General features: G+C 57.1%; 1 protein-coding gene across 1 annotated transcript in view; it reads left to right on the top strand.

Moving 5' to 3' along the window:
- The window catches only part of KCNIP3 (Kv channel interacting protein 3, calsenilin), a 96,357-nt gene that overhangs the window by 10,809 nt on the left and 74,050 nt on the right, over positions 1 to 11,498 (top strand). Inside the window, exon 2 of the mRNA XM_010829572.1 lies at positions 4,371 to 4,536. Coding sequence (XP_010827874.1) covers positions 4,371 to 4,536 — 166 coding nt within the window. The remainder of the gene's footprint in view (positions 1 to 4,370; positions 4,537 to 11,498) is intronic.

Raw genomic sequence — 11,498 nt, forward strand, 5'->3', positions numbered from 1 at the left:
TTAGGCGTCCCTCCCCCACTTCCAAGGCCTCAGAAAGCCGCGCAGCACCGCCCATGGCTGAGACCCCCTGAAAGTTGGAACCAGGAGGCCGCGAGTACAGCATGGCCCTGGCGTGCCCCCAGGCATCTGAGGCTTAGTTTGTGCTTCTGTGCTTAGTCGCGCAGTCCTGTCTTTACAACCCTAGGGTCTGTAGCCTGCCAGGCTCCTCTGTCCATGGGACTCTCCAGGCAAGAATACTGGAGTGGGTTGCCATTTCCTCCTCTAGGGGATTTTCCTGACCCAGAGATCCAGCCTGTGTCTCCTGCATTGTAGGCAGATTCTTTACCCACTGGGCCACCTGGGAAGCCACCTGGGAGACTTAGTTTGCGCATCTTTAAAATGGGCGGGTGCTGCCAACCTCCTACAGTTGTCGTAACAACGAGGTGCCCTTAAGGCCCAGAAGTGCAGGAGTGGGGTTCTCGCCCGCCCTGTGGGCCCTCCCAGCATGGCCCCGTCTCGGTAGGACAGAACCCCAGGTCACCTGCTCAGGATCTCAGCACAGCAGCCCAGGCCTGACTGCAAGACAGAGTCCTCAGGACTAGCCGCGGGCTCCGTGAGGGCCACCCGTGCCGGCCACCCAGTGCTGTCCTGAGGCAGGGGCACCGACAGACAGCTCCTGCCCAGGCTCTGAGCCCGTCTTGGGTTTCCCCTCTGACCTTCTCCACTCAGCCCACGTACAGAGTGTTCAGCAAAGAATTCATGAAATCATGAAGGGCCAGCTGCCCATCATCCCCCACCTGCCTCCTGGGCTGAAATAAAGACCTGATTCATTGAGGCCTTTTCTCTCCCGAATAAGATCATTAATAATGGAGAAGGTCTCTGTCAGCCTGAGCAGGGCCTGTGCACGTGTGTGTGTGTGTGTGTGTGTGTGTGTGTTAATGTGTAGGGCGCCTCCCTCAGCATCCCTGGCACCTGGGGCCTCCGGCCACCCCCACCAAAGCCCCTTTCTGCCCTGTTGGGATGGTGAGCCCAGTCCGGCTATAGCTCTGCGCACCACTGACCACCCCCGACAGCAGGCCAGGCTAAGCCTGGGAGAAGGGAAGAGCGTGGAGGGGCTGCTGAGCATGTTTGTTGGAGGGGCGGCCTGTGGGGGCAACAGCCACGGGGGGGACGGGCAGCTGGGACCTGGCTGGAAAGATCGCAAAAGTCAGGATAAGTGGTTGGGTGTTGCTGGGTCTAGACAGCTGCTTCATCGAAAGCTGACCAGGAGGCCCACCGCCCAGCCCCAAATACGGACTGCCCTCGTGGGGCCATGAGCCAGCTCAGCTCCTGGAGGGCTCCCCCAGCCAACGAGAGCCCGCAGGAGGCAGCGCACCAGCCTCTCCTCACCTGAGCGTTTGCTCAGACTCCAAAGTTTCGGGGACGTTTGTAGGGTTTTTCTTATTCGTCAAGTTTAGGAAAGCCACCACAAAGGACAGGCAAGAACCCAAAAGGCCAGAAGCTTGCTTTCGCAGCTCTCCTTGCAGCCAGAGAGGAGACATATGACGTGGGCTGGGACAGTCTGACTCCTTTGCTCTTGACCTTGAACCAGGAGCCAGTGACTCAGCCAAGACTCCCACAGGGTGGTGACACCAGTGGGGGGGTCCCAGGCCCAGTGTCCCTGGATGGCCGCGCCAGCAGCAACAGAGGTCCTTGTCCTGGCCCCCGGGTGTCCATGACTGAGGTCTGGCTGTCCGTCAGCCTGCTCTTTGCTCTGGTCTGTCTTCCAAGCCTGGCTCTGTCTGTCCCGGGGAGGCTGCGAATGGCCTGGGTCCCCCACCATTGATTCCTCTCCAGTTACCATCCACCTGGGTGCATTGTTCTGGTCCTTGTACCCAAGAACCCACCCATCGCAGGGGCTGTGCTGGAGTCTCTGCATCTGCAGAACTTGCCTGAATGTACATCTGTTTGTGATGTGTTTCAGACACTCATATACTTTTCAGGACCGTATAAATGTCTGCCTACGATGTGGGAGTCACGGGAGACATGGGTGGGATCGCTGGGTCTGGAAGATCCCCTGGAGGAGGAAATGGCAACCCACTACAGTATTCTTGCCTGGAGAGTCCCATGGACAGAGGAACCCGGCGGGCTACAGTCCTTGAGGTTGCAAAGAGATGGACACGACTGAAGTGACTGAGCACGCGTAAATGTAGTGAAATCCCATGGCCCTGGAAGGATATCACCACCATCATCCTGGCCAGTCCGCCCACCCACTCAGAACCAGGGCCCACTTTGGGGCGCTGCTTCCTCCCGCGCCTGGAACTCAGATCGCGCGTACTGAGTACAGCGAACCTGGGGGCGACCTGGGGCCGTGACCCAACAGGCACAACTGGGGCACAGCCATCCTGAGCAGGGGGCATGACGCACAGGCAACGAGTCAGACTCAGCAGATGCCCAGAGGGGCCACCCTGCTGCCCGCCTGGGCGCTGAGGATGCTGGGCCAATGATGGGCTACGGGAGGGCAGGCCAGGTGAGAGTGCTCCACTTATCAATGCAGGAAAACAAGTCTTGCAGCTCTGGGGTCCACTGTGCCCGCTGGCTGTCCTTTCCTGACCCACATTCGGTGGGGCTCACAGCCCAGCATCTCAACAACTCACCCGCAGCTCCCTGCCCCAAGACTCCATCCGCCAGTTGTCTGAGTTGTTTCTGCAGATGGTTACGCAGTGTAGAGTGGTGGGTTCCATCCACGTGCCCCCTCCCAGGGAAGTCGTCAGGCCCTTCTGCAGCCTCTATTTGCCTCAGGGTAAAAAAATTATAATAATAATAATCAGGGGCTTCCCAGGTAGCTCAGTGGTAAAGAATCTGCCTGCCAATGCAGGAGACCCAGGTTCAATCCCTGGGTCAGAAAGATCCCCTGGAGCAGGAAACGGCAACCCACTCCAGTATGCTTGCCTGGAGAGTCCCATGGACAGAGGAGACTGGCGGGCTACAGTCCTTTGTGTCGTAAAGAGACGGACACGACGGAGCGACTGAGCACGAACGCAAAAAATATTGAGGGCTCTAGAGTGAAGCAAGGAGGCCCGACTTTGCTGTGTGGCCCAGTGTGGATCTACCCCCCTCTCTGGGCTTAGTCACTGAGGGATTTGGACTGGGATCTCTGACTGACATACAGACTTGTGTCGGGGTGCTGTGGAGGTTGATAAGCCAGTCTAGACCCTCACCTCCCTCCTTCCAAGGGCCCCATCATGTGCCAGAGCAGGTGCCCCGTGGAGAAGCCCACGGACCCTGCCCTCAGCTGGGAGTTCCTCCAGCAAGTCACCATTGCACAGTCCATGCGTGGTGGAGATGTGGATGCAAGGGTAGTCCCAACGCCCGCAGCTTTAGAGGCCAGGGTGCTTCATGCAGGAGATGGCTTTCTGGTTGCATCTTTTTTTTAAAGTTTTACTGATTTTTATCTTGGGCTTTCCTAGTGAATCAGGCTGTAAAGACTCTGCCTGCAATGCAGGAGACCCAGGTTCTATCTCTGTGTGGGGAAGATCCCCTGGAGCAGGGGATGGCTCCCCACTCCAGTATGCCTGCCTGGAGAATCTCATGGACAGAGGAGCCTGGTGGACTGCAGTCCATGGGGTCGAAAAGAGTACACGAATGAGCGACTAACACATTCACATTTTTATTTAATCTATTCATTATTATTTGGGGCTGCACGAGCTCTTCATTTCTACGTGCGGGCTTTCTCTAGGTGTGGCGCGTGGGGAATACTCACTAACTGTGATGCGTAGGCTTCTCATCGTGGTGGCTTCTTGTTGCAGAGGACATGCTCCAGGGCATGGACGGGCTTCAGTAGTTGCTGCCCGAGGGCTCAGTTGCCCTGCAGCACGTGGGTTCTTAGTTTCCCCACCAGGGACTCAACCCATGTCCCCTGCGTTGTAAGGCAGATTCTTGACCACTGGACCATCTGGGGAATCCCTGTTAGCTGGATCGTAAAGCATGAGCAGGGCTTGTGTGGAGGGAGTGTGTGTTCACAGATCAGCCTAGCGAGGCTGGCAGGGAGCGTGCCTGCGAGCAGGGGTGCCCAGCCCCACGGTGGCCTTGAACATCCTTCTCAGCCCACTCCTCCAGCTTGGATCACCAGCGGACTCTGCGCTTGCAAGGTGGCCTCGCCATGCAGGGACAGAGGCTTCTTGGAGAGAGAGGGGGAGGGTTGAGAGATGGGGCAGGAGGTGACCCACGCTGGGGGCAGTGGTGCCCTGGGAATCGTCCAGTGGGCCAGGGGGCTCCTCTCACACGCCCCCGGAAGGTAAGGGCCTGTGTGGAGTGAAGGACCTCCCCGAGGAGGAGGATCTGGAGGGGACGATCTGCAGGTGCCCTTGGTGAACCAGGGCTCACGGTCTCTCTGCCTGTTCCTGCTGCAGGAGGTGATGAAAGTGTCCGACGGCAGCCTCCTGGGGGAGCCCAGGCGCACTCCACTGAGCAAGAAGGAGGGCGTGAAGTGGCAGCGGCCGAGGCTCACCCGGCAGGCCCTGATGCGGTGCTGCCTGGTCAAGTGGATCCTGTCCAGCGCGGCCCCGCAGGGCTCAGGTAGGGGCTGGGCCCCCTGGGGAGAGGGTGGGTGTCTGTCCTGAGCTCAGAGACCTACCTGAGGACCCCAGCCTGGATCTCTGCAGGGAGGGGCTTCTATTCACTCACGCCTGTCCCTGTGCCTTGGTGTCCATGCCCCACGGGGCACAGAACTCGAGGCAGGGGCCCAGGGAGGCAGGGAGTGTTGGGTCCTCACTGGGGTTCTCCCAGCCAGGAGGATGGAAAGGGGTTTCAGAGCCTTGCCGGCTGGGGGACCTTTAGCATTACACTCTTCCTGAGTCCTCGGTGAAAAGAGGGGCTGATGCCCCGCTACAGGGGCCTGGTGAGGAGGTGGCCCGGCCTTCGGCCTCCTCAGTCCTGCCTGCACAGCCCGAGGGCTGGCCGTGTACCGCAGGCTGCGCTCCGGGCGTTGTCAGCACAGACGCGGCCTGGCTCTTGCTGGGGCACTTGGGTGTCCGTGATGCAGTAAGTGGTGCAGGAGGGACTTGGTGCAGCCCCGTACTCTCACACACATGTGCTCATACCACACACTCACACTCATACACACCCACTAAAACCTGTGGGCACACACAGGCATGCACACCGCACACAGGCACACGTATCGCGCACACTCCCCGTGACCATACACACAAGGCGTGCTTGAGAGTCTGCCTATTTGACTTTAAGGAAAAGGTGCGGACTTGGACCCCTGAATGCTGTGTCTTGTTCATTGTCTCAGACACTCTCTGTGATTTCCAGAGACTCAGTCTCCTTGACTGGAAAATGGGGACATTCATGACCCCCAGCATCCCAGGCTTGATACGGTGGGGGGTCAGCCGTGTGTGCAGGCCAGGCCCCTGTCCTTGACTTGCACCCCTACTCCACAGCACACTCATCTGCTTCCCAGAGCCCCTGCCATCTGTGGTGCTTTGCCACCCTCCTCTGGCCTTTTTCTTCTCCACAGCAGCCTCCGTGGAGGCCCTGAAGCCTGTGAACACGCGTGAGGTCCATGGGGGTTCTCCACTTCTCGCGATGGAGCAGAAACATGAAGTCACTAAAAGTTCATGCAAACAGCTTAACTGGGAAGCTCCCATCTTCACGGACTGTTTTTTCTGCAGCGGAGTAAAAGCAATTTGTTTTCCATCAGGGTAGGAACAAGGAGCAGACGTGAGCAGTGGCGCCCTCGTGTGGCCAGTCCTATGCGCCTAGCGGACTTGAGACTGCTCTGACAGACCCCACGTGACCTCACTGGAGGCACAAATTTTTAATTTGATTGAAATGTAGTTGATTTATAATGTCGTGTTAATTTCCGCTGCAGAGTGATTCAGTCATACATACATACATATATATCCCTTTCCATACTACTACTACTAAGTTGCTTCAGTCGTGTCCGACTCTGGGCGACCCCATAGACGGCAGCCCGCTAGGCTCCTCTGTCCCTGGGATTCTCCAGGCAAGAACACTGGAGTGGGTCGCCATTGCCTTCCCCATTCCTTCCCATATTCTCTCCCATCGTGGTTTATCACAGGATATTGAACAGTTCCCGGTGCTGTGCAGTAGGAGCTCCTTGTTTATCCATCCTATAAGCAACAGTTTGCATCTGCTAATCCCAGACTCTCTCTCCGTCGCGCCCCTGAGCCGCGGCCACCACAAGTCCGTTCTCTCTGTGAGTCTGTTCCCGTTTTGCAGATAAGCGCATATGCCTTGTATTTAGAGTCCACATATAAGTGATATCATACGGTATTTGTCTATTTCTGACTTACTTCATTGAGTGTGACAGTCTCTAGGTCCATCCAGGTTGCCACAGATGGTAGGATGTCATTCTCTTTAATGGCTGAGTAATATTCCATTGTGTCCTTGTGAAGTCATCTCTGACTCTTTTTGACCCCGTGGACTGCAGCACGCCAGGCTTCCCTGTCCTTCACTGTCTCCTGGAGTTTGCTCAAACTCATGTCCACTGAGTCGGTGATGCCATCCAACCTTCCCATCCTCTGTTGCTGCCTTCTCCTCCTGCCCTCAATCTATCCCAGCATCAGGGTCTTTTACAGTAAGTCAGTTCTTTGCATCAAGTGGCCAAAATATTGGCGCTTCAGCTTCAGCATCAGTCCTTCCAGTGAACACATATATTTTCCACATCTTCTTTATCCATTTATTCAAGGCTCCAATTCTCAAGGTCTCCTTGGCAGCAGCACAGGCTCCTTTTCCTCCTGTGACCTCACAGCCCCTCGGTGACCCGTGTCTGGTTTGCTCCGTCCTGGGTCTTCTCCACCCAGCAGCCCTCTCCCTGGCCCCAGGACTCTCTCCTGCTGAGCCCCAGCTTCCACCTTCCAGGAGGAACATCTGGCATGCTGTGGTCTTTAGGACAGTGCTGGAGTGTCCTGCACTGAGGCCTCTTGCACACCTACTTGTGGGTGGACACGCGGAAGAGCAAGCCAGGGAACAGGCTGCGTGTCCAGGGTCACAAGAGGGGACCACACCCACAGGTCCCAGCTTTAGCTCAGGTGGGTTTGTAGATGGCAGGGTCTGTTCCCTGCAGCTCCTTCTAGAGCTGTGTGGAAGTGTTTGCTGAATGACTGGTCTCGGCCAGGAGGCAGGGGGGCAGGGAAGGGGTGCACAGCCTAGGACACCACCAGGGCTTTGCCCAGCCCTGCCATTCCCCTGGCGACCTGGCGACCTGTTCACCAGACACCCTGCCAGGCCGTGAGGGGGCATGCGGGGCACGGAAAACGTGCCCTTAGCTGTGTGGGGCAGGCGTGGAGGGCCGCACTGTTTTACTAAACCTAGAGAGCAAGTGTTCAGGAAGGTCACAAGAGTCCATGGGTCACACGGGCCAGGGCTGAGTGAGGGCTCTGACCCGGGGCGTCTTCCATGCGCTGCGGGCAGGGTGCCCACCCGGACGCACTCTCCCTGCCTTTTCTCTCGCGAGCTGTGGGAAATGGGGGTAACTCAGGGTCTATGGAGGCAGCAGCCACTCTTGGCAGCAGAGGAGCAGAGACCCCCAGCCTGCCCCCCTAGCCACTGGGCATTGCTCCCAGGCCTCGCGCCACAGTCTAAACAGCTCCCTTGCGTGTCCCTCCGGGACGCACTGTTGATGTGGTCATTCCGAGGGCTCTCGTGGAACGCTCAGCTGTGCCCAGGCAAGGTGCCTCTCTGCTCCTTTGGGAGCCTCCCAGGCTCTGGGTGCAGAGGCCAGCTGTGCCATTCAGCACCGCTCTGTCCCCATGCTCAGCCTGGCCTGGCTGGGTGTCCTGGGCCAGGGCCTCCCGAAGGCGGGCAGGCGGCCAGGGCACTGTGCCCTCATGGCAGGTGGGCATGGTTTCCATCAGCAGAAGTGGTGCCTGAGACACCGATTTCTGGGACACCCTGGAGCAGGGGTCTGGCTCAGTGGAACACACAGGTGTCCTGAGCCTCTGTGACATGGCAGGATGTGCGGGACTCAGAGGCTGGGGTGCATGAAGACAAGGGCCAGGCCCGTGGCTGCTGCGGCCCAGGGGGTCAGCCCTGGCTGAGAAGAGCCTCAGCATGGGGTTGGCAGCAGGTCAGCAGGGGTGGTCTCTAAGATGGGTAGACCCAGGTCCCGGCAGCACAGAGAGGGCCATGGCCCCCACCCCACTCAGGAGGAGGGCCCGTCCTTGGCCCAGAAGTGTTTCCCCCCCAACGCCGGGGGCCCATCCTCAGTGACCCAGAGGCTGGGACTCTGAGCTGCTCTGCTTATCTCCCCAGCATCTTAAAGTCCTTCCTATTAGGATGCGAGGAGGCCTCGCCAGGGACGCAGCTGAGCCACCAATCAGACCAATCTGTTTCTCAAGTCTGGCTCCCATGAAGCCTGTGAGACTGGGTGTTTTTAACTATAAGCCTGGAATAGTAACACCATCCACAGAGTAACCTGGGTCCAGCCGGGCTGGTGTAAGCAGAGAGGCACTTGCTCTAGGCTGTTGGGAACTTTGCAGAAACTCGAGAGGACCAGAGGAAGAGGCCTGGATGGGAAAAGGCCGGGGTCCTGCCTGCTGCTGTGGGGGACGCCCCCGTCCCCACCGGTTCTGGCAGGGACCCTGGAGCTGCAGCCGCTCCTGCATGACAGTGTGGCCATCCCTGCACAAAGGGACACAGTCCTGCGCCCTCCCCCAGATGGAGACCCGGGCTCTCGGCCACTGCTGCCATCTCTGGGAGGTGCTCATCTCTTCTGGGGCTTTGTCGACCCCGTGGAAGATCACAAAGTCACTGCCACCACCAGCATCCCTGGTTTAAAAAGTGGTAGTAGAAAGGTGTGTCGGGGGGGACTTCCCTGGCAGCGCAGCAGACTGCAATGGTTAAGAATTCGCCTTCCAAAGCAGGGGGTACAGGTTCGACCCCTGCCTGAGGGATTAAGATCCCACATGCCTCCCTGGCCAAGAAAACCAAAACGTAAAAACAGAAGCAAGATCGTAACACATTCAACAAAGACTTTAAAAATGGTCCACATCAATAATAATAATAATTATAATAATAATAACACCTTACAAAAAAGGAAAGGTACAGGGAAAAAGAGTTGACTCATTGGAAAAGACTCTGATGCAGGGAGAGATTGGGGGCAGGAGCAGAAGGGAACGACAGAGCACGAGATGGCTGGATGGCATCACCGACTCAGTGGACATGGGTTTGGGTGAACTCCGGGAGATGGTGATGGACAGGGAGGCCTGGCATACTGCGGTCCATGGGGTCGCAAAGAGTCAGACGCGACTGAGCGACTGAACTGAACTGAACTGAACTGAATAGGGACAGAAAGGTAAATTAGCTTGTCTGTAATACATAAGCATATATAAATACAGGCTAACAGAAGTTTGATGCGTTTGAAAGACCAAGATATACTCGACGTCACATTTCAGAGTGAGATGCCAGGACTTCCCCAGTGCTCCAGTAGTGAAGCATCTGCCGGTCTGAGCCCGTGTGTAGAACATGCACCTACCTGGGGCTTCTGGACCCCCGACCCTGAGCTCATACTCAGCACCTGTGTGATGGCGGAGTGCTGTACACGCATGTGTCTTTAGAGCTGGGGGAGAGATGGACATTTGGCTCTCTCTACTTTTTTTTAAGGTTTTATTTACTAATTTGTATGTTTGTTTATTTTTGGCTGTGCTCAGCCTTCGTTGCTGTGCTCTGGCTTTCTCTAGTTGCAGGGCAGGGGCTACTCCATTGCAGTCTGCAGGCTTTTCATCACGGAGGCTTTTCTTGTCGCGGAGCACACAGGCAGCATGTTGGTTGCAGCATGTGGGATCTTCCCAGACCAGGGATCGAACCTGTGTCCCCTGCATTGGCAGGTGGATTCTTAAATCACTCGACCTCCAGGGAAGTCCCAAATGCTCAGCTCCTGACAGGCAACTGAGGTCTCAGGGCTACCTGGTGTCAGTCAGAGATTCCATCTCCCTGAGGGCCCAGGAGTGAGCCAAAAATAGTGTCACAAGAAGAAGAGATTTTTGCCGAAAAAAAAAAAAAAAGCAAGCCTGGTTTTGCTCAAAACCATAGCTTCTATTGGGGCCTGCGCTGGCCCCAGCAGAGCATCCTAACTTTTCTTAGACACACTGTGTGCCATCGAATGTGCTGGGTCATCAACCCAAGGGGAGACCTGCTTGTCCGGAGGCTGGACCTGCTGCACAGCCTTTGCTGTGCCGGAGCTGCGCCCTTCCCGGTGGTACTCGAGAAGCCCCGTCAATCGCTGCACTTTCTTTCACTGGCTGAGAGTACAAGGTGTGACAGTTTGCCTTTCACTTGGAAGATTTCAACTTGCCTGCCCTCGCATGCAACAGCAACCCCAAACAACAGTGGCTTCATTTAGACAGGAGCATGTATTAATATCTCCTGTCTGAGAAACCTGGGCTAGGCAGTGGCTGGCACTGGTTTAGCAGCTTGAGGATATCGGAGTCAAGGTCTGCAGTTTTGTGTGTGTGTGTGTGTGTGTGTGTGTTTTCCCTCAGTTGTTGCTCTGGCTCCAGCCATCATGGCTTTGCTCCTGACAAGAGAAAGGAAAAATCAGGGGAAAGGAGGATGTGGGAGTGCCTACATCGGGAAAGCAGCACTTTCACAGAACTCTCTGGAAGATTTATGCTTATATTTTGCTGGGCAGAACTGAGCCACCCTGACTGCAGGGAAGGGGTGAGGATTGCCTTTAAAAAAAAAAAAAAAACCTGAGCACATTTGCACCCCCAAGGCAACCTGAATTCTGTAGGTTAGAAAGCAGAGGAGAATGCTGACGTGCGTTTCTCTGCCACACGCACCGCATGGGGTTGTTTGGATGCCCAGACGGACCTTAGCAAGCTGCCTGTGCACACTGCGTGCTCCAGGATGCGGGCCGGGGTCGTCAGCAACAAGGATCCCTTCCCACCTCCCCTTTCTCTACTCCGCAGAGGTGCCAGCAGGGCTTGGGGTTGGGGTCAGTGAGCACAGGTCAGAGGGGAAGAGCTAGCCAAAGGTCAGGTTCCCACCCTTCCCCCAGCTCTGCCCAGGGTCCCTGGCCCCTGAGCCTCCCAGGCGGGGACTCGGGCGGGGGCAAGGAAGTTCCCTTTCTGGCTGTCTAGAAGTCCTGCGACCTGGATAGGGCCCCTTTGCAGTGTGATCACACCCTCAATTGAAAATCACACAAGGGCACCTCCCCCAGTGGTGGCGGAACTCAGGAACAGGGCCCACCCCGCCCTCACACCCTCCCAGCCCAGGAAGCTGCAGGAGCCCTTCTGTCTCCTGGGAGAGGGAGCACCCAGGTCCTGAGGAGCCAGGGTCAGGTGCAAGGTGAAGGGCTGGCTGGGGGGCAGGCGGTCCTGGGAAAGGCCAGAGCAGGGAGGGGAAGACAGAGCACGAGGAGGACAGGACAGGGCGGAGAGGCTGAGACACGGAGGGGCGACTGAGACCCACAGAATGGGCACTGAGATCAGGAGACAGAGGAGAGAGAGCGCGCTCTGAGCCCCTTCAGGCTGGGGAGAGGCGGGCAGAGAGGGGACAGAGAGGCTGGCGGG

The sequence above is a fragment of the Bison bison genome, unplaced genomic scaffold (assembly GCF_000754665.1).
Source record: "Bison bison bison isolate TAMUID 2011002044 unplaced genomic scaffold, Bison_UMD1.0 scf7180017864508, whole genome shotgun sequence".
NCBI lineage: Eukaryota > Metazoa > Chordata > Mammalia > Artiodactyla > Bovidae > Bison > Bison bison.